At 41.5% G+C, this 23014-nt stretch overlaps 2 protein-coding genes across 2 annotated transcripts; both read right to left on the bottom strand.

The window, feature by feature from the left end:
* Positions 1-275: 275 nt before the first annotated feature.
* TBRG1 (transforming growth factor beta regulator 1) lies at positions 276-11982 on the bottom strand. Its single transcript, XM_037841837.1, has 9 exons — positions 11615-11982; positions 9771-9841; positions 8916-9148; positions 8233-8369; positions 7786-7932; positions 3971-4068; positions 3616-3726; positions 3047-3189; positions 276-2374 (listed from the first exon to the last, which is right to left on the bottom strand). The coding sequence occupies exons 1-9, from the start codon at positions 11762-11764 to the stop codon at positions 2229-2231; spliced, it is 1236 nt and encodes a 411-aa protein (XP_037697765.1). The 5' UTR covers positions 11765-11982; the 3' UTR covers positions 276-2228.
* A 3832-nt stretch (positions 11983-15814) lies between these two features.
* On the bottom strand, positions 15815-22137 carry PANX3 (pannexin 3). Its single transcript, XM_037841842.1, has 4 exons — positions 21957-22137; positions 20191-20333; positions 17490-17704; positions 15815-16454 (listed from the first exon to the last, which is right to left on the bottom strand). The coding sequence occupies exons 1-4, from the start codon at positions 22135-22137 to the stop codon at positions 15815-15817; spliced, it is 1179 nt and encodes a 392-aa protein (XP_037697770.1).
* Between the last annotated feature and the right edge of the window lie 877 nt (positions 22138-23014).

Here is a 23014-nt window from a genome sequence, read left to right as displayed (position 1 = left end):
GTTCTGCAGGAATTCAGTTTATTTTCTCAAATGAGAATCACTTTTTTCCCTCTTGGTTGAACAATAAAAATCATTGTAGAAAATCTGGACACTGAAGAAAAGTAAAAATCAAGTAAAGCATCACTCCAAAGTTTGTCATGGGAGAGAAACACTTAATATTTTGGTGAATATTCACTTGATTTGTTTGCATAATATACTCTTACACACTATGTAGTATATTTTGTAATCTGTTTTTGACTTATTCTAGCAAAACAATTTTCCTCATAAATGGAATATAGGTTCAGTGTTCCGGTCTGTGGAAGCCCATACTTTATTCAACCAATTACCTATTAATGGACATATAGGTTTATTTCCAGCTTGTCACTGTTAAACCTGTACTGTGACGAGTGTTACATGTCACCATTTCACTGTGTCCAACTATTTTATTAGGGCCCTTAGCATGGAATAATAGATTAAATTATAAATGTGTTTTCAAATTTGACACCTTTGGTAACTATCGTCCCAAAGGGTTAAACAATTGTACATTTCCATGGTACAGACAGTCTCTTTTTTATTAACATTGGATGTTGTCAAATTTTAAAACCTTTAACAATATGGAGGAAAAAGATATTTTGTATCTATTAGGGAAGCATTTTTTAAAAAACCACGATCCACAGTAAAAAACTTGACATTATTCCATGTATCCCCACATCTATATGCTTATGTGATATTTATGTAAATATATATACCCACTATAGCTGAAACCAAAGTTTCATGAAACAATATCTATGCTACATGTGATGCACTCCAATATGTTCTAATTGTTTTACTTAAAAGATGTAGGTCTTGAGTTCCTAACCTAAGTTTATGACCTATTAAAGTGTTGAGTAGTTTGAAAAAACATTGTTCTAGGAAATCTACAAAATTAAATAGCATGCAAATATACTTAAAAATTTTTATGTCTTCTTAAAAGCATCCCCTCTTTTAAGTGTTTTACTAAGGCTCTAAACAGAATGGAAAGATATTTGTTACAGGGATGAAAGCGCATATATCATTGCTGAAGTGCAAACATGTTCAAGCAACTAATGCAGAGAACAGACACAAAAGACAAACATTAATATGTTAACAGCTTTGAGTAATCCCATCCCCATCCCTGACTTTCTATTATCCAAAATTTTTTAGATTTTGTATTGTAAAAGCTATACAAACTTATTAAAGGATTATAACTAAGAATCATCAAATTAATACCAATTACTTTAGTTTCTCATAGTTTATAGTGACTTGTGTGATGTGATCTAAAAGCTGCTCAGCCTGATTCTCTCCCTCTGCTGGTCAGATCTGTTACCATAAAATGCAGTTGGCAGTTATAAACTGTAGCACAATCTCCCCACTCCGTCCCTACTCTTCTACTTCTGGGGTCCTGGGTACCTGGTGGATGGGTAGGGACTGGGTGACAAAGTAAACCTCCACCTTAATGCTGTAAGTAGGGTTCAAAAAATTCAGTTGCATAGAATGTGGATTTTGTTATTGCACGGTTAATGAAATAATGGGTGAGCTCTGTTATGGAGGATGGAACATGGTGATCCCTAATCACATATCTGAGTTTGTGTTATTAATGGTTTCACTGTGTACTGAACACAAAAGCACATTCTCCAATAAGGAGCCTCAGAGGGGATGTAGAAAGGGTTAGAGGAGACTCTAGAAACTGACTGATCCCCTTGAAGGATGTGCAACATCTGAAGGAAAAGATGAAAAAAACACCTTGGACTGGATTTTCCAGCTTGGGTATAAAGCAGAGGATTTGATTTTCATATCAACATGCAAATAAAGCAGCAGCTTGGGTTGGAGGGGGCCTGGGACTCACTATTCATTGAATGGGATCAGAGTCAAGGGTAGGAGGTTGTCAGAACCCTTACATCTCCCTCATGAGTCAGGAGACATTTCCTACTTTGGCTTATGAAGGGTTAAGTTTATTCTCCCTCAAGCAGAGCTAAGCTAAAAAGTTTATATCCTGAGTACAACAAGATGAAAATAAGCAGAATTGTCAAGAGAAATTTATTACTAAAAATAAAGCAGCTGAAGTTTTTCCCAGGGAAAACTGTCACCACGGGAACCTCCATGATAAAATGTGTTAATTTGATATTTCTTCACTCCTGAATTGCTGCCTTCTTCCATATATTTTAAGTTTCAATTTAAGTTAAAAAAAATCTATCATGATGAAAACCATGTGGTATCTGATCCCTTCTTGTTCATTCTGAAGACTGAGTTGGGCTGCACTGTGATGGAGACTTCAAATGCTGCAGGTGAGTGTCTACCAAGGGTTCGTGTGTCAGGAACATGGGCTGGTAAGAAGACACAAAGGCTGCAGGCTGAAGCTCTGGGAGGTCCAAGGATCCTGGAGGAAAAAATCGTTTAATTCCACCGCAGCCTGGTAATCTCAGGAGAGACATGTTTTGATCAGACACAGATAATGCCCTTTCAATTTCTTAACACCATTGCCATCTGTCAGCCCAATTTTATCCTTGTTTGGTAAGACAGGACAGATAATTACTTTTACAGTAGAGAAAAAAATGTGGCCATAAAGGTGACTTGCCTAGGATTAGACAGTATATTAGGTAAAGAATGAGAAATTCAATTACATTTTCTTATTTCCAGCTCAGAGCTCCTCCAATTTGGCCCCAAAGCCTGAAGCCCTGATCCCTCTACCCACTGCACCATGGAATATAGGTAGGTAGGACCAACGTCAAGACCTAACTGCTTTAGTTCACTTGAAATTTTAGTCCCTGCGCAGCCAACTTGACCCTGGCGTTCGGTTCTGATCTAACTTAGGCTAGAGAATGACAAACTTGAGAGTCTCAGTGGGCCCTGCCTTGCTAGGATCCAGGCACCCGTGACTTCTGGGATAGCACAGGGAAACGAGGCAGGGCAGCAGATCCTCCTGACCTGGGACTCTAAGCTGGAGCAGTGAAAGCCTTCCCCACACACTGCCCAGACATTTGGGGTCCTTAGTTAAGAGTAAAGAAGGAAGGGTCACTTTCTAAACCAGAAAGGTAAAGTTAAAAGATACCTGGCAGAATGGGATCATTCTGATCGTCATCAAAGGTCTGTCTCTGAAAGGCCTCAAAGCTCATAGTTGCATCATTCTCTGGAAGTCCCTCAGGGAGCTGCCCATCTCCAGGTCTGCAGACGTCAAACTTCACCCACTGGTAACTGCAGGGTCAAAGCGAATCATTCTCAAGATCTGTTTGCTAGCCACAATAACACACTTCTACCTCCAAAACGATCAGGTATTTTTAATTTAGCTTGCTCTCATATATATCTAAATAACATATTAACTAATAAACTAGAAGAAAACAGGATGGCCTATTTAGTGACAGTGCAGGACTCCCCAAACATTTTGCTGTCATGGTACACATAGAAAATGGTCATGATTATAGGACACAGTAGGGCCCTTGCACCTGCTCACCCGTCCAGAGGGTGGGACCACTCTCAAGACACACTGGTTGAGAAGCAAGCATCCTTTGCACACAGAAGATGTTCAATGGTATGAATAAACAAAGCAGTAACTCTTGGTTTAGCTCCCTGACCAACTGATCACTGAGCTTCTCTCAAGGGAACAGATTTGGCTACACTTACTTGACACATTTTCGAGCTCCTGGACAACTCTGGATCAGGTTGTGGATGGTTGGATGAGAAAACCCAAAAAAGTCAGCTCCAGATGGAAGTAGGTTGGGCATTAGTTTTCCCCTAAATAGGAAAGGGAGAATTTTAGTTGAGCGCTTAAAGGATATGAATACACAGAAAAAACTTTCTTGATTTGGATACTCTGGAAACTAGCTGCTCAGATGCTTGAAGGATACAGGATAGGTTTCGACAGGTTTCTTAAAATGTCATGAGAAAAGGGATCTCTGCTCATTTAAAACACAAGAAAAGGTCTTGCTGCACCAGAAATTATCCTTTTAGCCTGTCTTCAAGCTGTCTGTCAACTTACATGGTAGCACTTATGGTCTTGAGGAGTTCTGCATGACAAGCCTCTGCAGAAGAGCTGACGATGGCATTCTGGGGGTCATCTTCAGGAACAATTTCAAACTGGGAAAGATAAAGGAGTAAAGAGATCAATTTGCAAGGAGGAAGAAGTAAGAGAAAGTCACACTTTTCCTATAAGCAGTTCTTCATTCTGGATCCTGAAGCTGATATGTATCATAGTAGGAGGTGGGTAAAAACAATTTCTTATTGTGCTGCTAAGAATGAATCCAGGTAAAAAGTCAAAGTCCTTTAACCTGTTTCAATCCCTAACCCTTTGGCTGACTGCTCCCTAGAGGTCAGTACTTAATTTGTTATGTAACCTTCCAGATCCTTTTCTATCCACTCACTTAGGTCTGTATGCACAAATACAAATGGTATTTTAAAAACAGATGAGATCTGGATCACACTCCCTTTATCCAGTGTATGGATGGATGACTAGAAAAATGGGGACACAAACTAAATGAAAAATAGGGTGGAATTGGAGGGATGATTTAGGTGTTCTTTTTTACTTTTATTCTTTCTGGTGTAAGGAAAATGTTCAAAAAATACATTAGGGTGAAGAATACACAACTATAGGATGGTACTGTGAACAGTTGATTGTACACCAAAGATGAATGTATGATATGTGAATATATCTCAATAAAACTGAATTTAATTTAAAAACAAAACAAAACAAAAAACCAAATGAGATCACTCTGCATATAATCTTAGGTTTACTTGATAAACTAAACTTCCATTTCATTTTTTCTTTAATTTTTGCATAGCAAAATAACTTGACTGTTTATAAAAAGAAACTGTTACATCAAAATTATGCTAATACCAAGGGATTTTTGCTAAGAAAATATTTCTGTAACAAGTTATAGCTGGCCAATTAAATTCCTTGCCCATTTTTCTAAAAAGTTCAGTTAAACACTTTCTAATGTTTAATGCTTGCTTTATTCAAATTAGTCTGAACAGAATTTATTTTTTGTGTAATTTTTTACAATAGCTATGTGCATAATTGATTAATTTTTAAAAATCCAAAACAAATTTTACTGACTAGTTTATATTACTTTTAAGTTTCCTTTTCTGGTTATTTCACTTGATTGATTTTTACTGTGAAAAATTTTAGAGACCTGCCAATTTGTCAATAATAAACTCTCATGAGTAGTTTTAGTCAATGAGTTTTGTTATTCAACCAGTGACAAACATTGTGAGTTTAAGATACTGATGGTTTACATTTATGTCACAGCTAATTAATGTAAAAACCATGAGCATTTATCTGATTATATTCCAGGATTGCTCTACTATTTAGTATTGGTCTGGCCAATCCAATTATTTTTTGTATTGTGTGGAAACTATTCTATTTGAGCAAAGAAACATTAGAAAAGTCAAAACTTCATGCTTTGGTTTTGGAGATCTTTCCATGTTAGTATGAATAAATCTACCTCATTCTTTTAATTACTATATAATATTGCACAGGGTGGATATACCTTAATTTATTTAACCATTCTCCTATTGGTGGGTATTTAAGCTATTTCTAATTTCTCCTTATTGCAAACAATGCCACATTGTACTTTGTTAATTTACTCTTTCTTCACATTTCAGTATTTCTCTAGGAAACACTACAGTACTTAGAATTATTCTGGGTAAAAAGATACATATATTAAAATTGTTGGTAGATATTGCCAAGTTGCTCTCAAAAATATTTAACCAATTTTCACACCTAACAATGTATACTTGTTTTCCTATACTCTGGTTAAAACTGGATGTTATCAATCTCTCTGATTTTGACCTATGAACAAAATAAGATTTTTTGTTTTATTTGCATTTTCTTAATTACTAGAGAGGTCTACTCCTATCAGCTATCTGCACTGTTTCTGTGAAATGCCCATTCAATTTGAATCTGTTTTTTTAATGCAGTTTTATTGAGATACTTTCACACACCATAGAAACCATACAAAATATACAATCACTGGCTCACAGTATCATCATATAGTTGGGCATACATCCCCATGATCAAATTTAGAGCATTTTCATTACTCCAGAAAAGAAATAAAAATTAAAAAGAAAACCCAAATCCTCCCATACCCATACCTCCTATTACTGACCCATATATTGATGTAGTACATTTGTTACTGTTGATGAAACAGTATTAAAATATTACCGTTAACTATAGTCCATAGTTCGCAATAGGTACATTGTTTCCCATATACCCCTCTATTATTGACTCTTTGTAATAGCATCACACATTTGCTTTACTTTAGTTCATGACAGAACTTTTTTATATTTGTATGGTTCATCATGGACATTTCTACCACAAGATTCACTGTTACACAGTCCCATGTTTTAATCTCCAACTTTCCTTCTGATGACAAACATGACTCTAAACTTTCCCTTCCACCACATTCATATACCATAATCCGAAACCTTTTTATCTTATTCCATAGGAGCACTTCATCAGGCTATTAATCCATCGTTATATATTTTCTACCTATATTGCTTGAGTTTTAACTTTAATTATGGTCTTTATTCATTGTTTAAATTTTTAATAGTAGAAGCTGTTATAATCTTCCTTTATGGCTTCTAGGTTTCATATCAGTTACTAAAGAAAACCTTTTCACCTCACCCCAAGATTATAAAGCTTTAGTTCTCTGTATATATACATTTTAACATATTTATAGTAAAAAACTTTGTATAAACCAAAAGCAATTAAAAGTAATATTGACTCTTATAGAAAAATAGATCAATGAAATAAGATTTGTCTGGAAAGACACTTAAATACTATATGTATTAGTATATGCCAAGGGTGTCACTTGATGTTAGTAGGAAAAAAAAAATTAAAGCTGGATGGAGCCCTAGCTCACAATGTACCCAATAATTATTCCAGATGGATTAATGAGCTAAAATAAAATAAAGCTAAAATCCCCATAAATACTTTTCAAAAATATTTTAGCATTTTGTCTTTCAGATGAAATTAAGAATCAGCTTGTCAGTTTCCATTAACATTCTATTAGAATTTTGGTTAGATTTGCATTGCATTTATAAATGTTATAAATATTATATATTGCTATAACATTGAGTCTTTCTGTTTGAGCACTTTCTAAAGAGGACTGTGGCATCATCAAGGTCATTTGAACTCTCAGATGCCTCAGACAATGCTGTAACCGATCGAGGAGTGATGCGATATTATCCAAATGCTCAAAGGCTCATGATTCCCTTCCCCTACCTCCTTCCATCTAACCTTGGAACTCTGAAAATGGTCTATTTTTGTCCAATAATCAGGGGTGATGGTTGGGGAAAGTGAACTGCCTCGATTCTTAACACAAAGGATGGATAAAGGTATTTAATAAAACCAGGATTCAGGACTCCCACAAACTTAAGAGTATGTACAGCCAGAAAATAATATAGTTTCTCTGCTACCTCCTTTTTTGTTCTAACCCGAAATGGCAGAATAGCAAACTAACCTTCCTGCATCTGGCCCTGTACTTCACAAATATGCAGACCCAACAGGGACTCACCTAGTCACAATGTCGACAGTACAGGCAGCGTGGGTAAAAGAAAGGGTGCCAGTTTGGGAATCAGACAGATATAGATTCACATCCCAGCTCAACCACTAATAGTAGAGGTATGACTTAGGACCAATCACTTAGGGTCAACTTGGGGTTACCCAAATGGCAATTATAAAGTATCTACCTTGTAAGATGTCAGAACGGGTAACGGACATGAAGCGCCTAGCACAAAGAAGATTCTCAAAAGAAAGAAAGAAAAAAAAAAAGTAGTTACTATTGGAGTGGGTACCTGAGGCTGCACACCACCATCCTTGATCTGACAGGTATACAGACACTTCTGGTCTGGGCACTTCATGCTGGCATACGTCCGGGTACTGCAGTAGCCCACGGGGTAGATGGCACTCTCATCATGGAAGCCAGGCCGGTCGGTGATGATCTATAAAAAAGATTCCCCCAACCTGGGATTGAGGTCACTGGGGATTTAGAAGTCCAGTTCACTGTGGTGAGCCTTTAGAACCACTCTGGGGCTGCAAAGAGTGACTCAAGTCACACAGAGAAGAGAAAGAGCGTAGGTTGAATAGCAGACAAAACTGACCTGGTTTCCTAGGGACTGTAGATTTTCTGGGGTTGGTCTGGATCAGCAAGGGGCTGTTACTAATGGGAACAGGGAGGGAGGCTCAACCCCATTCCCGTATTTCTCTGATTCTCCTCTCCCTAAATCGCTGGTCTCACTCACCTCCCCCAGGCTATATACTGTTAGACCCCCCAGTCCGATGGGGAACACAGGCCGTCCTGAGGGATCCAGGGCAATGGGCTGAACCAGCTTGCGAGCACCTCCCTCCATTTTCTTTTTCTTGGATGTTTTCTTCAGAACTGAAACGCAAATCTGGGGTCACCCACTTTAGGCCCCTCCCAATGCTGAGGGGAAGGGAAAAATTCACACGTGAATGCTAAGGACAAGGAGCCAGTTCTGGTCTACGCATTCACTGAATGGGTACATGGGACATTTCCCCCAAAGCCCTGAGTATCTTTCTAACCCACCCACCTGGCAGTAACCAATTTTAATATTAGCGAGGTTTCTTTTTTCATTTGTAAGATCAGGAATTTACCAAGTCAGCAGTATGCTCAAAAGACCACCTCGTCCATCCTGCCTCTAGGAAAGACCGAACCTAACGCAACCCTGAGAGCTGAGGGGACAAGGTAGGGCTCAGCCTGCTCCCTTTGTATTTATCCAGGTATAACTGGAACTTCTCCACCCAAAGTGGCTTTAATACACTTACTTCTTGAGGGTTATTAGAGCTGCTTAAGGACCAGATGAGAATTTAAGTACATTCATGGCTATGTGTGGCTACCAGTTAGTACCAGGTCTTTGTCATTAGTTGAGCCACTGGAGCAAGTGACATCCTTTCCCCAAGGTACCTTCCAATTTGTTGTTCTCTTTGCCTTTTTCTTTTTTCTCCTTCTTGGATTTCTTCCCAAACGGTTCCTCAGCCCCAGTGCTGGGTCCAGAAATGGGCCCAGCTCCCTGTATAGTTCCCACTGAGCTGGCCACACCATAAGTCAGGGGCAAACTGGAGCTGTGAGAAGGAGCTGCAGCCTGTGTTTCCCCTTCAGTTAGAGCCTGAAGCTGGAGGAGCTTCTTTAGTAAGTACCTGAGGTCAGGAAGGAAAGGGAGCAGAGGTATGAACTTCTGTTTTATCTCAAGTCAATATTTTAATCAAATACAAAGATCTTTACACTCATCAATATAAGGTTCTTATTGGATACTGGGAATAAGGAAGCCCCAGAGGAAAATCGATACTCCAAGAAGCCAATGATAAGTATTGTAGGTTCTCTTTCCTACATCTGGAGAGTTCTTCTACCTTGATGTTGCAAGTATTAGGCTTTTGAAGGGCATATACCATGAATTACATATGTATATATACCATTGTGCTTTGCACAGAGTAGTACCCACTGAATGAGTATTTGTAGAGTGAGTGGCAGTTTCTTTTATCTTTTGGTTTTTTAAATTGGGGAGTTATAGTAACATTACTTATTAGATGTGGCAAGAAGACATTGTAAGAAAGCTGAATAGAGAAGCTGTCTCATCCTGGGTCCAACACGACATGGGTAAGTAGGAAATACCACAGGTTGTGGGTTTTTCTGCACTTGATCAAATGGCCAATGGACTGTGCAATACACAAAATCTCACTGAGAAAAATCCCTGGAAAAATAACACACTCCATATACATCCCCCAAAATGTGACTCTGAAACACAAGATGAAGCCAGCTCACCTTCTTTCTTCTTTTGCTTTAAGAAATTTTTCTTCAAGGCGAGCAATTTCATCACAGATAGCAGCATTTTCCTTTAAGAAAAATTGTGAACATAATTACATAAAATGAATAAAAGATCAAAGTATTAAGCTGGGAAGAGGATTCATATTTCAAAACAAAAAAAGTTTGTGTTGCTGGGTGAGACACACTAGAAATAATCTATAGGTAAAAGTGGAGTTAGGTTCTACTATGAGTAGGGCAATTATATAATTTATTATCCAAACCCAGGCACCTTTGAGAGTGAAAAGGAAGTGCTATTAATCATTAAAGCCAGAACAATAAGTAGAAATCAGGACTGTCCCACGCAAACCAAGATGTATGGTCACCCTAATTATGGCTGCCTTTGGCGGAGAAAAGAACATACTGCTTAAATCCACAGATGCTTAAATTCAATACTATAAATATGAGGATTGTCCATTCCCAAGTGCCTTGACTGTTGGGAAACTTACATAGCCAACTTAACCAGAAGCATCCCATACAAGAACCAAAGGGAGAAAAACTGGATTGGAGAAAACTAAATTTAATGTGTAATATTTCTGAACTTTTTAATCTACTTATATGTATTAAAGTTTCATTTTTCTTTATTGATGACAATATATTTCCCAAGCATCAATCTAGAAGTGAATGCTCCAATCTGGATGTTCCATAGGGGCTGGGGACCTCAAATTCTGAAAATTCAACATAATATTCCTTTTCTTCACAAAAGCTTTTTCATGGACTTGATAGAACCAACATCCTCCTAACACAGGCTCCAAGCTTTAGACAGCTTTGAAATGTAGGAGGAGACAAAAGAAAGGCAACAGTCAAAAGATGTCAAGCCCTCTTAATTCGACTTGTATTTCTCTCCCGTACACTTAGCACGTGCTGAATAAATGTTTTTGGAATGAATGTTCTAATTTCTAAATCTTATGCTTCCAAAAAAGATGAGAGATGTTCAAGCTTTGGGGAGAAAGAAGAGGTAAGCTGTTGATTCAGATGTGGGAGGACACTTGAGGACTCCACTCCCTATTTTCAAGCTCTGAGGCAAGCCAAAGAATCGACACAAACTTGTGGCTGGCAAACCAGCTCATTTATTCAATAAACCCAGTACCGCTACAATAAAAGAACTGGCAGAACCACCTGGCAGACTCAAAGGAAGTTGGGGGGGGTGGGGGTGGTGTGTGTGGTGTGTGTGTGTGTGGTGTGTGTGTGGGTGGTGTGTGTGTGTGTGTGTGTGTGTGGTGTGTGTGTGTGTGTGTGTGTGTGGTGTGTGTGTGTGTGTGTGTGTGTGTGTGTGTGGTATTGAAAGCCTCAGCTGCCTGTTTAGCCAAGTGGTCAGTTATACATAGGTGGGTTGCTTGGGAAATAGGTGGTGTACTGGAAGTAACAGAGAAACTGGAATTAGGATATCTAAGTTGGAACCAGGTGTCTGACACAGTGCCCTGGGAAATCATCTCTGGGCTTCAGTGTTCTCATTTTAAAAATATCTCGAGAATCAAAAAAAAGCCTTTGCAACAGTTTCTCAGTATTAACAATAATGACTATAATTTATTGGTACGTCTTCTATGTACCAAGCACTTTACTTTTCTCATTTAATCCTCACAACTCTGCAAGGTATTTAGCTCTCACTTAAAGATGAGGAAACCGAGGATTACAGAAATTCCGAAATTTGTTCAAGGACACAAGGCTAACTGGTAGTAAAGCATGCTACAAAAAGTAACGATACATTATACTGCCACCACTCCTGGGAAAGGAACAGTTTGGAGAAAGAATTCCCGAGGTAGGCGAGTCTCGAGGAGGGGAGATTAAGCAATCGTTAGACTTACAAACACCGTGGCTTTGGCCGCTTTCCGCAGCCGCAGGTACTTCAGCCTGTACTTCTCGTTCTGACTCTTCTTCGGGAGCTTTTTCATCCTGGCCTTGGAGGACGGCAGCTGGGCCCGTGGCGAGGAAGCGAGGCCGCCCAGCAGGCTCATGGTCCGGCCCCGCAAAGGGGGCTCCAGGGGGCGGCCGGCATCGGCTCTCAGGCCGAGGAGCGTCGGGAGCACGGGTTCCGTCTCTTCTGGGCCCGCGGAATCGGGCCTTTAGGAATCTACCTCTCTAGGACGTCCCCGAAGCAAACAGCACGGACCAAAAGCCCGCAACAGATCCTGGCGGCTGGCGCCTCCCAGTACTTCCGCGTTTGTCTCGGAAGTGAGTCCTGTCCGGAAGTTACGTAAAGACCCAGGCTGCGCGTCAATTCCGGGGCTGTGCGAGGTGCACCTTCTTGTCCCTGCGGATTCAAACCGTGTCCCGGGAGGAGGGGGACTCGAGGCGAGGGCAGGATTAGGAAAGCAGGGGGGCGACGGCGGCGGGGGCGAGCCTCTGTGACGCGAGCATGGGAGTGCTTAGCTGAGGCGTGGGCCTAAAATCTTACCCACGCTAATCCTCACACCCGCTCCTCACGGCCCAGAGCGTTTCAACACCCGTTTTTCTCGCTTGTTACAGACAGGCTGTCCCGGGTTGCAGGACCCAGTTGAACCCAAGTGCCAGGACCCTGCTTCTTTTTTTCTTTCCTTCCTTTATGCAGCTCGCATGATTTTACTAGGAGTGGGGACCACAGGGGCGAATAGGATAAAAGGCCTCTCTCTTTTAGTTAAGGATCTAATGGGGAAGATGGAGGATTTTCAAGTTATTTTAGTCAAATGCTAGCACGTGTAAGCACACAGTAAATGTTTGCCTAATGAAACCTAACGTGTTTCTGTAACTGTAGCTATATTTATGAAGCTGTAACTTTATAACCCAGGCCCATCTGAACCCACTGGATAAGGAAGAGAGACAGTTCTTCAGGGTGAGGTATTGGCAAATGCACCAGGCAGGAAGGCAGAAGGTTTGGATTCCTCTTCCGGCAGTGCCAGTAACTGAGTGAGCTTCTGGTTCATCGTTGTTCTTTTTCTCTGAGAAATGAAGATACCGTGCCCTCTCTGCCATAGAAATAGATTAATGGAAGTCAAAGGGATTTCTAAACTATAAAGTATGCTACTGATATAAAATATTGTTAGTTAAATATTCAAAATTTAGACTTATGGATTTGTATAAGGACATTTAAAAAAAACGAAAACAAACCCATACACTGTCGAAACAGTAAGTTCCTTGAATTACATGGGAAAAAATCTTTTAAATAAGTAATTTACATTAGAATTAAAAAAAAAAGATAGGTTTAGAGTTGATAAACCCAGGCATTTCATTTCTGTAAAAACAGTGACAAGGTTTTGGCAAAATGATTATATACAAAGAGAAGGCTCATGGAAGTCCTTTTATGTCCACCCATATTGTAAGCTATTCTTGCTTTACCTGGCTGTGCTTTAATAGAGCAAATCCTCAGGTTCCAGGGTGCTGTTTACAAATTTACTCAAAGCATCATTGTAGATTCAATTTTGGAAACTGGCAGGGATAGTTTCAGCCCACAAAATATCCACACTCATACCTTGGAAAACATAGGCTGTCGCTGTGGCAGGTTGAGTTAGGTACCCCATAAAAACATGTTATTAATTTTAACACACATTCCTGTGGACAGTTCGAAGATGTTATTTTTAGTTAAGGTATGGCCAAAGGGATCAGGATGGGTCTTAATTCTATTACTAGAGGCTTTACAAAGAGAAAGCCATGGGGAGGATCCAGAAGCTGGAGGTCAGTGGAACCAGAAAGAGAAAGGAGAGGACGTGGCCATATGGTGGGAAAGCCAAGGAACCCAAGGATGGCTGGCCAGTCAGAATGCTGCTGACCCTGGGAGGAAGCAAGCCTTACAGCCTCTGAAACCGTGAGCCTTTCTTATTGTTAAGCCAACACGTTGTGTGGTATTTGTCGCAGCAGCCTAGAACCTAAGACAGGCATTTAACCTTGGAATCTGAAAAGAGATAGTCTGAAATGGTAGGAAGAGAGTTTCTGGTTTTGTTTTTTTTTTAAACCTTATTTGCTAACTGCCTAATTTATTTGCTGTCCAGTGGTATTTTGTCCTTTGTGGACTTTAGAAATCTGATTTTATTTTCACTATTCCTCTTTATACATCTGTGTCATATCTAGTGGGAGGGAAAGTGCCATTCTTTGCCTTAGTTTGCAGGCTGCTCTGGCCAATGGACTTTAGTGGAATTTGCATAAAATATTTATTGCTTTTTTCCTGATTAGAAACATTTTCTTACAATTAAAACATTTTATGCAAATTTTAGAAAATTTAGAAAATACAATACAGAGAAGATAAAAATAATCCATGTAAGTGAATCACTTTTAACATGTTTCATGGATTTTTGTATGATTAGCTCATACTGAATATAATGTTTACTTTTTGTTCACTTAACTTTATTATATAGTTGCTTCACAGCATTATTATGGCTTCTTAAAAATGTAATTTTAAATGACTGTCTATATTTAAATAATTATTTCCATGTTGTTTGACTTTTTGGTCATGAGTTGGTGTGAAGAGCATCTCTTTGCACAAAACTTTTTCCATACAGGACTATTTGGAAGCTGGGTCCAAGTGCTCCAAGGAATGTCATGCTACAGAGCAACTCATTCAGTCACTTGTTTATTCAGAAAAATATTTATTTAATGCCTATTATGACACAATCTTTAGGAAGCTTAATGTAAGAGGGAAGACAGACAAATAAATGGGCAGTTATGGAAGGAAGGAGGAGATAGGGAGAGCTTCTGGAAGGAACTATGTTTGGGCAGAATCTGAAGGAGAGTTAGTAGTTAGCTCAGTGAAGAGCAGAGAAGGGCATCCTGGATAGTGTGTGTGCAAGGAATCAGCATCATGAGAAGTGTGGGAACTGCAAGCCATTGATTGGATGTGTGTGGAGAGAGGCAAGAGGAGAGAGACTGAAGTAGTAGGCAGGGTTTGGATCATGAAGGGTTTTTGGACCAAGTTAAGAGTTGGACTCTGATCCAAGGACAATAGGATGCCATTGACGAATGCCTATATATCAGCCTCTTTGCTGGTTTTAGGTAAACTTAACTGAATTTGTCAGAAGCAATGTAGCTTTTCTACTTTCCTTTATGAAGAATGGTCTAAATGGCCTATGTAAAAATTCTCTGAAGAAATACATAATGCACAGCTCTGAAAAGAAATATAAAATAACAACATGGTATTGTGGATTGAACATGGTTGTTGGAGTCCATTAAATCCACGTGTAGGAATGGGAGTTAGAAGGTAAGATGTGGTGATGAGTCGGAGAAGAAAGGGGAGGAGAAGGCCTCAACAGCACTTTATTATCTATCCTGTTAGGTCTAAGTGGTTGCTGTTCAATGGTTGCTGTAAGTGGAGGTGCAGTGTCCCCTGGGGTCTTAAAGGCACACCTGGGCCCATTAAAAGTTGTAAAGGAGTCTGCAGCTCATAATATGAGCCCAGGCTGATGTGATGAGAAAGTGTATCTGGACACCTCAAGGCTCCCTCCGGACACCACATGGCTGATGCATGGCCCCAGCCTTGTTCTGTCCTTAAGCCCAAAGAACAGATTACAGTTTCCTGCCATCATCATCTCCTGGCTCACCCTGTGGGTCACAGAGGGCCTGGGTGAGGTTGATGACTTCCACAAAGCAAGCTGAGAGAATTTCTAGGATTTTGGGCCACATCAGAGGATTTTCAGGGGTTTCATATCTTTATTATTCTGGATTGCCTCATTTGCTCCTGGGGGTGAGCTGAGTGCATATCCTGGAAGGGCCATGGAGTAAATATAGTGAGAAGAACCTGCCTCCATAGATAGCTTCTAGACTTTTCTTTCCTTTTAGAATATCTAGGCTTTACTTTTTAGGCTTAAAAAAAAACTGTGCTCATAGAATGCCTCTAGACATTCATTTTTAGTTTTTCATTTCTTGATTTTATCTTTTCACCTTTAGGATAATGTGATACAGGATGTATGATTCAGCTGAATCCAAGTTTAGCAATTCTAAAGTGGGCATTTTTGTATTCATATGTCAGGCTTGGGAGGAAGGAGAGAGATTTTTACTTTCTATAATATTTCTTGCTCCGTGCCTTTTTTCTTTTTTTAAAGTTATGGGTGTTCATCACATGCCTGGTGAGTGAGTTGTTGAGGTTTTGAGGGCTCTAAGCCAGCCAATAAAGTCATGAAATCGACCACTGTGTCAATGTTGTGCTTCTGAGTGGTCGTATCCTTTAACACACATAAGACATTCAACCAGCTAAAAGAGATGAGCTTAGAGATGTTGGCCCGGAGGAAGAGAAGGATCACATTGAGGTCATTGATGGGGCATCCCAGCATCTTTCTGCTGAGGAGATCAAAAGCTGGGAGCATCTCATAGACGGACAGGAGTCGTTTGTCCCACTGACATAGCCGTGTGAGGTTGTATATTATCACTGGAACTAGAAGCGTGTATACCGTTGCACTGGAGAGGCTAATGATCTGGAAAACAGACAGGGAAGTCAGTCTGCACGTGATCAGATCAGGGACGTGGGTCTCATCACTTAGCAGCCCTGACTTGATGGAACAGCTGAATTCTTCTTGGAAGAAGACATCCAGATGGAAGTAGCCAAGGTACATGTAGGTGGCCGAGGTGAAGAGGAGCAAGAGGGAGTTTCTCAGGAGGTAGGTAGCCACTAGGGAATGTGAGCGCTGCTTACATGCCAGGTACCGCTCTAGCAAGGGGAATTCAAAGTATCGCTCTTTCCGAGCCCTGGGCAGGGGGAGAAAGGAGGCAAGGTTAGGAGGGAACATTTAGAACTATATTCTAGGAGAGCCATGTGGGGAAGGAACAGAGGATCTCTGATTCTAACATGGCACTCTTAGCTCACATACAAATCTGCCTTCTCAAAGCATAACCACACCTGTCCCCAAGAAAAGAGGTGTGTGAGTATATCTTAATTCTCCAAGTACTGAGTATGGTGTGATAAACCCAGTGAATGTCAATGAGTGATGACTGGGTACAGTGAACTTCTGCTCAGCTTCTAAGCTGAAGTAGGGTCCTTAGGAAGCTGTAAGTCTTATTTATTAGCACTGGACTGGGATTTTAAATAGCCACTTTCTGATTCTTGGCCTGGGTACTCTGTTTATGACTTTGGGGCAAATTAATTTTATACAAGAAAATGTGTTAAGACATATTTGTTGAGAGTTGTGTTGTTCGGGTACATGTAAGCTAGGCTCTGTTCTGAAGAAGCTTAAAGTCTGGCTTGTGGGGAGGGTGTATATAAGACATGCAATTATGAAATAAAAATAGCATTTGATCTGTTGCTAAAAAGATGGGTACAAACCATAGTAGTTGCAGAAATTAGAGGGAGGTAACGGTGTGGGCTGCAGGATTCAGATACCTTTGTGGGAATATTGGTTTAGAACTAGGCTTCAAAACGTAGGTAGGGTTCAGAAAGGTAGAGAGGAGAGGAACTTTTCAGAGTATAGAGTATGTGCACAAACATCAGTCAGATTATGGCTTTGAATCTTTGCTCAAATATCCTCTTGGTGAGGCCTGCCCTGGCCACTCTATTTAAAACAGCACTGCTTCTGAACCTCCCAGCTCTCCTGATCCCTTTAGCCTGATTTACTTTTTATTTTCTTCATATCACTTATCTTCTAACATATGCTTTATTTATGTTTTATGTTTCTTTGTTGTTTTGTTTCCCTCACTTGAATGTAAGCCCCAGAAGGACAGGTGTTTCTTTGTCCTCCTCTCCCCCACCACACATGGACTAATATATTGGAAGGCCCCATGACTCACTTCTCCAACTCGTCCCAGAAAACATGGGGGTCAGAGCTCTTCTGCCGGATCTTCAACATGTGCTGCACCAGGCGGATGGAGCGGTTATAGGACTTGTCCAGTTCGCTGATGATGAAGAGCAGGTCTGAGCTGAGGGCCGGCACAGCCGCAAACTGCCACAGCAGAACTGGCAGGTACATGACCACTGCCAGGGCCATTAGGGAGTAGGGGAGGGCCTGCAAGGGGAGAGTGAGCTAAGGAGAGAGGCCCAGGGTGCTGAGACCTGAAGACATCTCAGCCAGGGGCTCCCCTTTCCGCAGTTCCTGCCTCTGAAGGGGAAGACAGGGCAGAGCATGAACTACCACAGGCCCAGGACCCAAGGCTGTCTACTGGCCTGGCTGAATTTAGTGAGGCCTGGGAGAGAAGGGTTGGTGATCTCCGTGCTCCCCTGCTCCACTTGCCTGATCCAGGGTCTGTCTACGACCCTAGGGAGAAGAGACAGACAGACAGACACAAACTCACAGAGATCCCCATGGTTGTTTGGCTGAGTGGCTCATTAAAAAGCATGCTCAGCAGTGGCCATGGCACCATAGTTTAGAGCATCTCCTTTCTCAATCTTCTACTTTTCTTTCTCTGACTGCTCCCAGTTCCTCTTATCACCAGGCACTGGGAGTCCTTTAGTTTTAAAAGCCTAGCCCAGCCAGGGGCCCAACATTGCTGACTTTTACTTAGACCATTCTGGAAGGAGGTCAAATCCCACTTCCTCTGTGTAGCCTTCCTTGACTCCAGCAAAACACGGCAGTCTTTTCTCACCCCTGGATTCTTGGTGATGCCAGACTATACCATCAGGGACTGTTTTGGAATTCTTTGGAGGGGGCTCTTTCTGATTTGTATAAGCCTTGTCTCCCCATCTACACTCTTAACTATCTACCATAAGGGTCTTTTCCTTCTATTTCCTCATCATACTTAACACACATAGCAGGTCTGGGCTCACTGTTTTGCCCACAGTAAAAACTCTATTTGTAAAGGCTTTTTTAATCTACATTTTGTGGTTGATGCTTAACCCGTATCATCTCATCTGATCTTCCCAAGGATGCTGTCAGGTAGGTACTATTACTATTAATATCTCTGGTTACAAATGAGGAAACTGAAGCATGGAAAGATTAAGTAACCTGTGCATTGAAGTAGGAGAGCCAGGGTTGGAACTAGGCAGTCTTACTTTGGATCTTATTCCCTTAGTGATTGCTAGGGAGTCACCTACAGCTTTTCCTGAGCCAGGAATGCATTGATTTTAGAGGAGAGTTTGAAGAAAACGAGGAAGGAAGCATATTTTGATTATAACTGGGTAGAGCAGAAACGTGTATGTGTATGTTTGTGGGTGTGTGTGTTGAGCTAAATTAGAGAGACCTGGGAAGGGTACACTAGCCATGGGAGAAAATTAGAATCTTTACCCTTCTGTCCAAGAAGTGATCTTCTTTTAAAATATACACTTTACCCTTAGAGATTCTGTTTTGGTAGGATTGAAGTGGAACCAGACAATCTTGCTTTAAAGAGCTTTTTGAGTGATCCTGATGATCAGACAAATTCACTCTTTTCTGACCCTTTTCTGAGGGTATGTGAATACCCTCAGCAATATCTTTAACATGGTGCCCATCTAGATCCTGTTTGAACAGTTTCGGTGACAGAGACCTCATTAACTTTTTCCTTTGTCTCTGGTTTTGTCCAAGTCCTAGATCTATGGCATTTTGAGGCCTTATAAATTGTCGTGGCTAGAAAATGTTATGAGTGACTTCTGATTAAACATTGTGGATTGAACCTACACATTAACCCCCTCATAAAACACCACTGGAATTACAAGAAAGGGATAAAAAAGACATAATCCTGTAGGGGCAAAGAGAACGGAGAGGAGACAACAGCAACAAAATATTGAAAAGTGGAAAGCAGTTCCATGGCAGAAGATACCAGCCTGTAGGGAGGATGGGGAATCGAGGCAGGGGTAAGCAAGCTATTTTGCACCACAGAACCAGAAATACTCAGAAATTGGAGATACCCAATACCTCTTAAAATGGGAGTGCAGGTGGGGCTGAAAACAAGAAAACTGAAACATCTGTGTGAGAAACTATCCCCCGTATCATCTCTGTAACATGATGCAGTCAAGTGGCTACCCTTTACCTCCCCTGGTAGAAGGCCTGACATTTACTCTTTGGGGAGAATAAACCAGAGAGCCTCTGTACTTGGCTTCATTGAGGGCAGGAGAATTATACTGAGAATGGGGGATTAGTTGAATGAATACTGAATGGTGAGACCCATGGCTGAGTTTCCAGAGGGTTGGCAACCAGGCTTAATACCAACTGCACCCTATCCCCTCCCCACATCTTACTGATTGAATGACTCTTCTTCAGGAAAACTGACAAGCTGAAGAGACAAGGACTACAGATACTGATATTTGAGGTTCTCCCAATGAAGTGGTCCAAAGAGATCACCAACTGAAGGCTTCCCATCAACAAGCCTCACTCACAGGCATAAAGCTTCCAATCAGATACAGACATGAGTGGTCAATCAAAGATCACCAGGCATTTGAGAAATGCCTGAAACATGAAAGGCAGAGATCAAAATAAACCTAGGGGGGAAAAAGGAGAGGAAAAAGAGAATATGATGATGCACTTCCGTCCCACTCCACTCAGCCATGGAGCCGGACTGGTAGAATCTCAGTTCACTTTACCTTGTGGGGCCAGAGAGATTTCATCTTGTACGTGCCAGCCTCATCCTGTTGGTGGTGAAGCAGTGAGTCCCAACAGGAACTGTCCACGTAGGCAGCCTGCCGGATGCTGAAGTTACCAGGAGAGAAGCAGCTGATTGGAGACCCTGGAACAGGAATATAGCTTAGAGGCAGCCCTGAATTAGAGTGCAGGAATGGGAGCTCAGGGAACAGTCACCTAAGACTTTTATATGGTCACCACCTCATGGCTTTCCCAATCTCTGGACCTTGCAGACACTGTCCTTTCCCCATGTCCCAGTGGTCTGAGTTTGGCATTTCTATGCCAGAGTAGGACATGGTATGCCAGGACAGCATTCCACTGTTTGCCCCAAGCCTGCAAAATGCTCTGCCTCAGCCTTTTAGGTCTGGCCATTCTTTTCTTACAAAATTCCCTGGAAACTTACAGCAGACAGGCAGTGGGGGACTCAGCACTCCTGCGGTTTGATGGTGATGTCTCTTTCCTGAGAGAGGTGGCATCTTTTAAACTCTGAGCCCAAATCAAGAGAAAGGGTGGGTGAGGGGTGATGGAGAGAAGGTGGGCTTGGAGGGAGAGTGTTTGACTTTCTGTTTTCCCATCATTCTATTTTGTGAATTAAAGAAGAGGCAGTGGGAAGTTAAGACAGATCTCTGGGAAACGTTGTAAATTAATAGCACAGCTAGAAAAGAAAGCCAGAAATCCCAATTCTCAGAAGGGCCACGTTCTTTTTAATAGAGGTGTGCTGGTTTGGAGCTGTCATGTATCCCACAAAAGACCATGTCTTTAATCCATTCTTGTGGGGGCAGACCTATTGTGGGTGGGAACTTTTGGTTACGTTGTTTCCATGGAGATGTGATTCAGCCCATTCAAGGCGGGTCTTAATCCCCTTGCTGGAGTTCTCTATGAGAGGATAAAAGACAGATGAAACTCTCAGAGAAGGTAAAAAAAGAAGTTCAGAGACATTTTGGAGAAAGCCTTTTTGAAATCAGAACCCAGGAGAAGGACCAGCAGATGTCACCATATGCCTTCCTTTGGGGCAGAAGAACCTCAGATGCCATTGGCCTTTCTTCAGGGAAGGTATCCTGTTGATGCCTTAATTGGCACATTTTCATGGCCTTAGAACTGTAAATTTGTGAGGTAATAAACCCCCATTGTAAAAGCCAATCCTTTTCTGGTATATTGCATTCTGGCAGCTTTAGCAAACCGAAACAAGAGGTAATAGATTTACTGAGGTAAGCTAGAAACTGACATACTAGATATGTGGGTATGTTCTGTGGTTGGGGTTTGTGGAGAGAAAAGAATGGATTTATCCAGCACCTATTAATGTGCCATGTTCTGTCAGGTACTTCACATGTGTACTCGTATCAGTAATTCTGGAGGTGGGGAGTGGGAAGAGGGCTCAAGAAGATAAGTGTCTTATCTAATGCATGTCCTGATTTAGACCTTTGGAGTCTGAAAAGATTATGGTGCCCTGACCTCGCTCATCCATATGGCATGCGCTACATGAATAGTGAAATTAAAAGAGCGCATTTCTAAATTTTTTCACAGATTTTGGAGATGACTTGTGAAAGTTTTATGGTGCCTATGATTTGCTGATACCCTAAACACATGCATAATCTGCCTTTTGGGTGATCCATCCCAGCGCCAAATCATGAAAACTAGTCACTGTGGGAGCTGTCTCACTTCAGAGCCCATGCAAAGAGGGAAATAAAGTGGAGTCTCTCCATTGCACTGGGTCTGGGAAGCAACTTACCAGAGGAGAACTCCTGAGCAAAAGCCAGGGACATCAGCAACAATGGGAAGCCCACAGCCACGAACTTGACTATCCGGTCCAGGGGCAGTTCCAGGTGCAATCCTTTGAGGCGGTGGCTCCTGCGGTCCGGCAGCAGGGCATCTGAGAGCATGTACTCTGCAGCTGTGTGTGCAAGTGACATGGTGCTGCTGAGGTTGGGGGTGCAGAGGTGGCAAGCAGGGTCCCAGGACAGTAGAATGAGGAGATGACAGCTTCAGGCAGCTGGCTTTGAGCAGAGAGTGTGTTTAGTCCCAGCCTCACAGATATTTGTGCTAGGAGCAGGGGATGGTTCTCTAAATAACTGACCAGGGCCTGGGCCAGGCACCCTGGCAATTAGAGGGAGGCATAGCCTTAGCGGGTTTTCACAGGAGGGTCGGGCTTCACCTGGGGCTGGTGCCAGGCTGCTATCCTGGGGCTGTCCCTGAGCAGATTCAGTCCTGTGGCTTTATGCTGCCCTTTCATTAATTAAGTATTTTCAGTGGGGTGGTAGAGAGAGGGAGGGCTGTGAAGCAAGGTAATTGGTGTGGAATTTGGGTGGAGATTGCTTAAATGTGTTGAAGGCCCTCATTTTGTGGTTTGGGATGGGAATGGAGCCCCAAGACTCAGCTAGGATTGCTACCCTACATAGTGTCCTTTCTCCTAATGATGATTTTTTGCTCTGGGTCCTGGCTCTATCCCAGAAACTACTCGGTGTTTTGTGTTAAATTTCTTTCCTTGCCTCTGGTCTTTTTCCCAAATGTTTCAAGCACATCTTTAGAATGTCCAGTTCCTTTTCATATCCATCAGTTCTCTGTAAAGCTGGGGAGTACATGGCAGTGTTGAGTGGTAGAAAGAGCATGACCTTTGAAATTTGGTGGGAAAATTCCTCCACTGGAGACTATAGACAGTGCTTATTTTTATTGGGTGACTTCAGGCAGGTCACTTTTGGTTCAGTTTTCTTATCTCTAAATTGGTATAATGTTATGCTCTTAGAAGATTGTGAGGATTGATTATTGTATGTGAGGGTGCTTTGTAAATGG

This window comes from Choloepus didactylus, chromosome 6 (genome assembly GCF_015220235.1).
Source record: "Choloepus didactylus isolate mChoDid1 chromosome 6, mChoDid1.pri, whole genome shotgun sequence".
NCBI lineage: Eukaryota > Metazoa > Chordata > Mammalia > Pilosa > Megalonychidae > Choloepus > Choloepus didactylus.
The sequence above is the reverse complement of the archived record's forward strand: the minus strand, read 5'-3'. Positions and strand labels throughout refer to the sequence as shown.

Coding starts and splice junctions, on each gene's coding strand:
- TBRG1 (XM_037841837.1), bottom strand. CDS start 11,764: ATGAGCCTGCTGGGCGGCCTCGCTTCCTCGCCACGGGCCCAGCTGCCG. Junction 8,370..8,915: donor AGAGAACAACAAATTGGAAG/GTACCTTGGGGA, acceptor TTTGCGTTTCAG/TTCTGAAGAAAACATCCAAG. Junction 2,375..3,046: donor GAATGATCCCATTCTGCCAG/GTATCTTTTAAC, acceptor TTTTTCCTCCAG/GATCCTTGGACCTCCCAGAG.
- PANX3 (XM_037841842.1), bottom strand. CDS start 22,137: ATGTCACTTGCACACACAGCTGCAGAGTACATGCTCTCAGATGCCCTG. Junction 20,334..21,956: donor TGCTCAGGAGTTCTCCTCTG/GTAAGTTGCTTC, acceptor TTCCTGTTCCAG/GGTCTCCAATCAGCTGCTTC. Junction 17,705..20,190: donor AATCTCTCTGGCCCCACAAG/GTAAAGTGAACT, acceptor CTCCCCTTGCAG/GCCCTCCCCTACTCCCTAAT.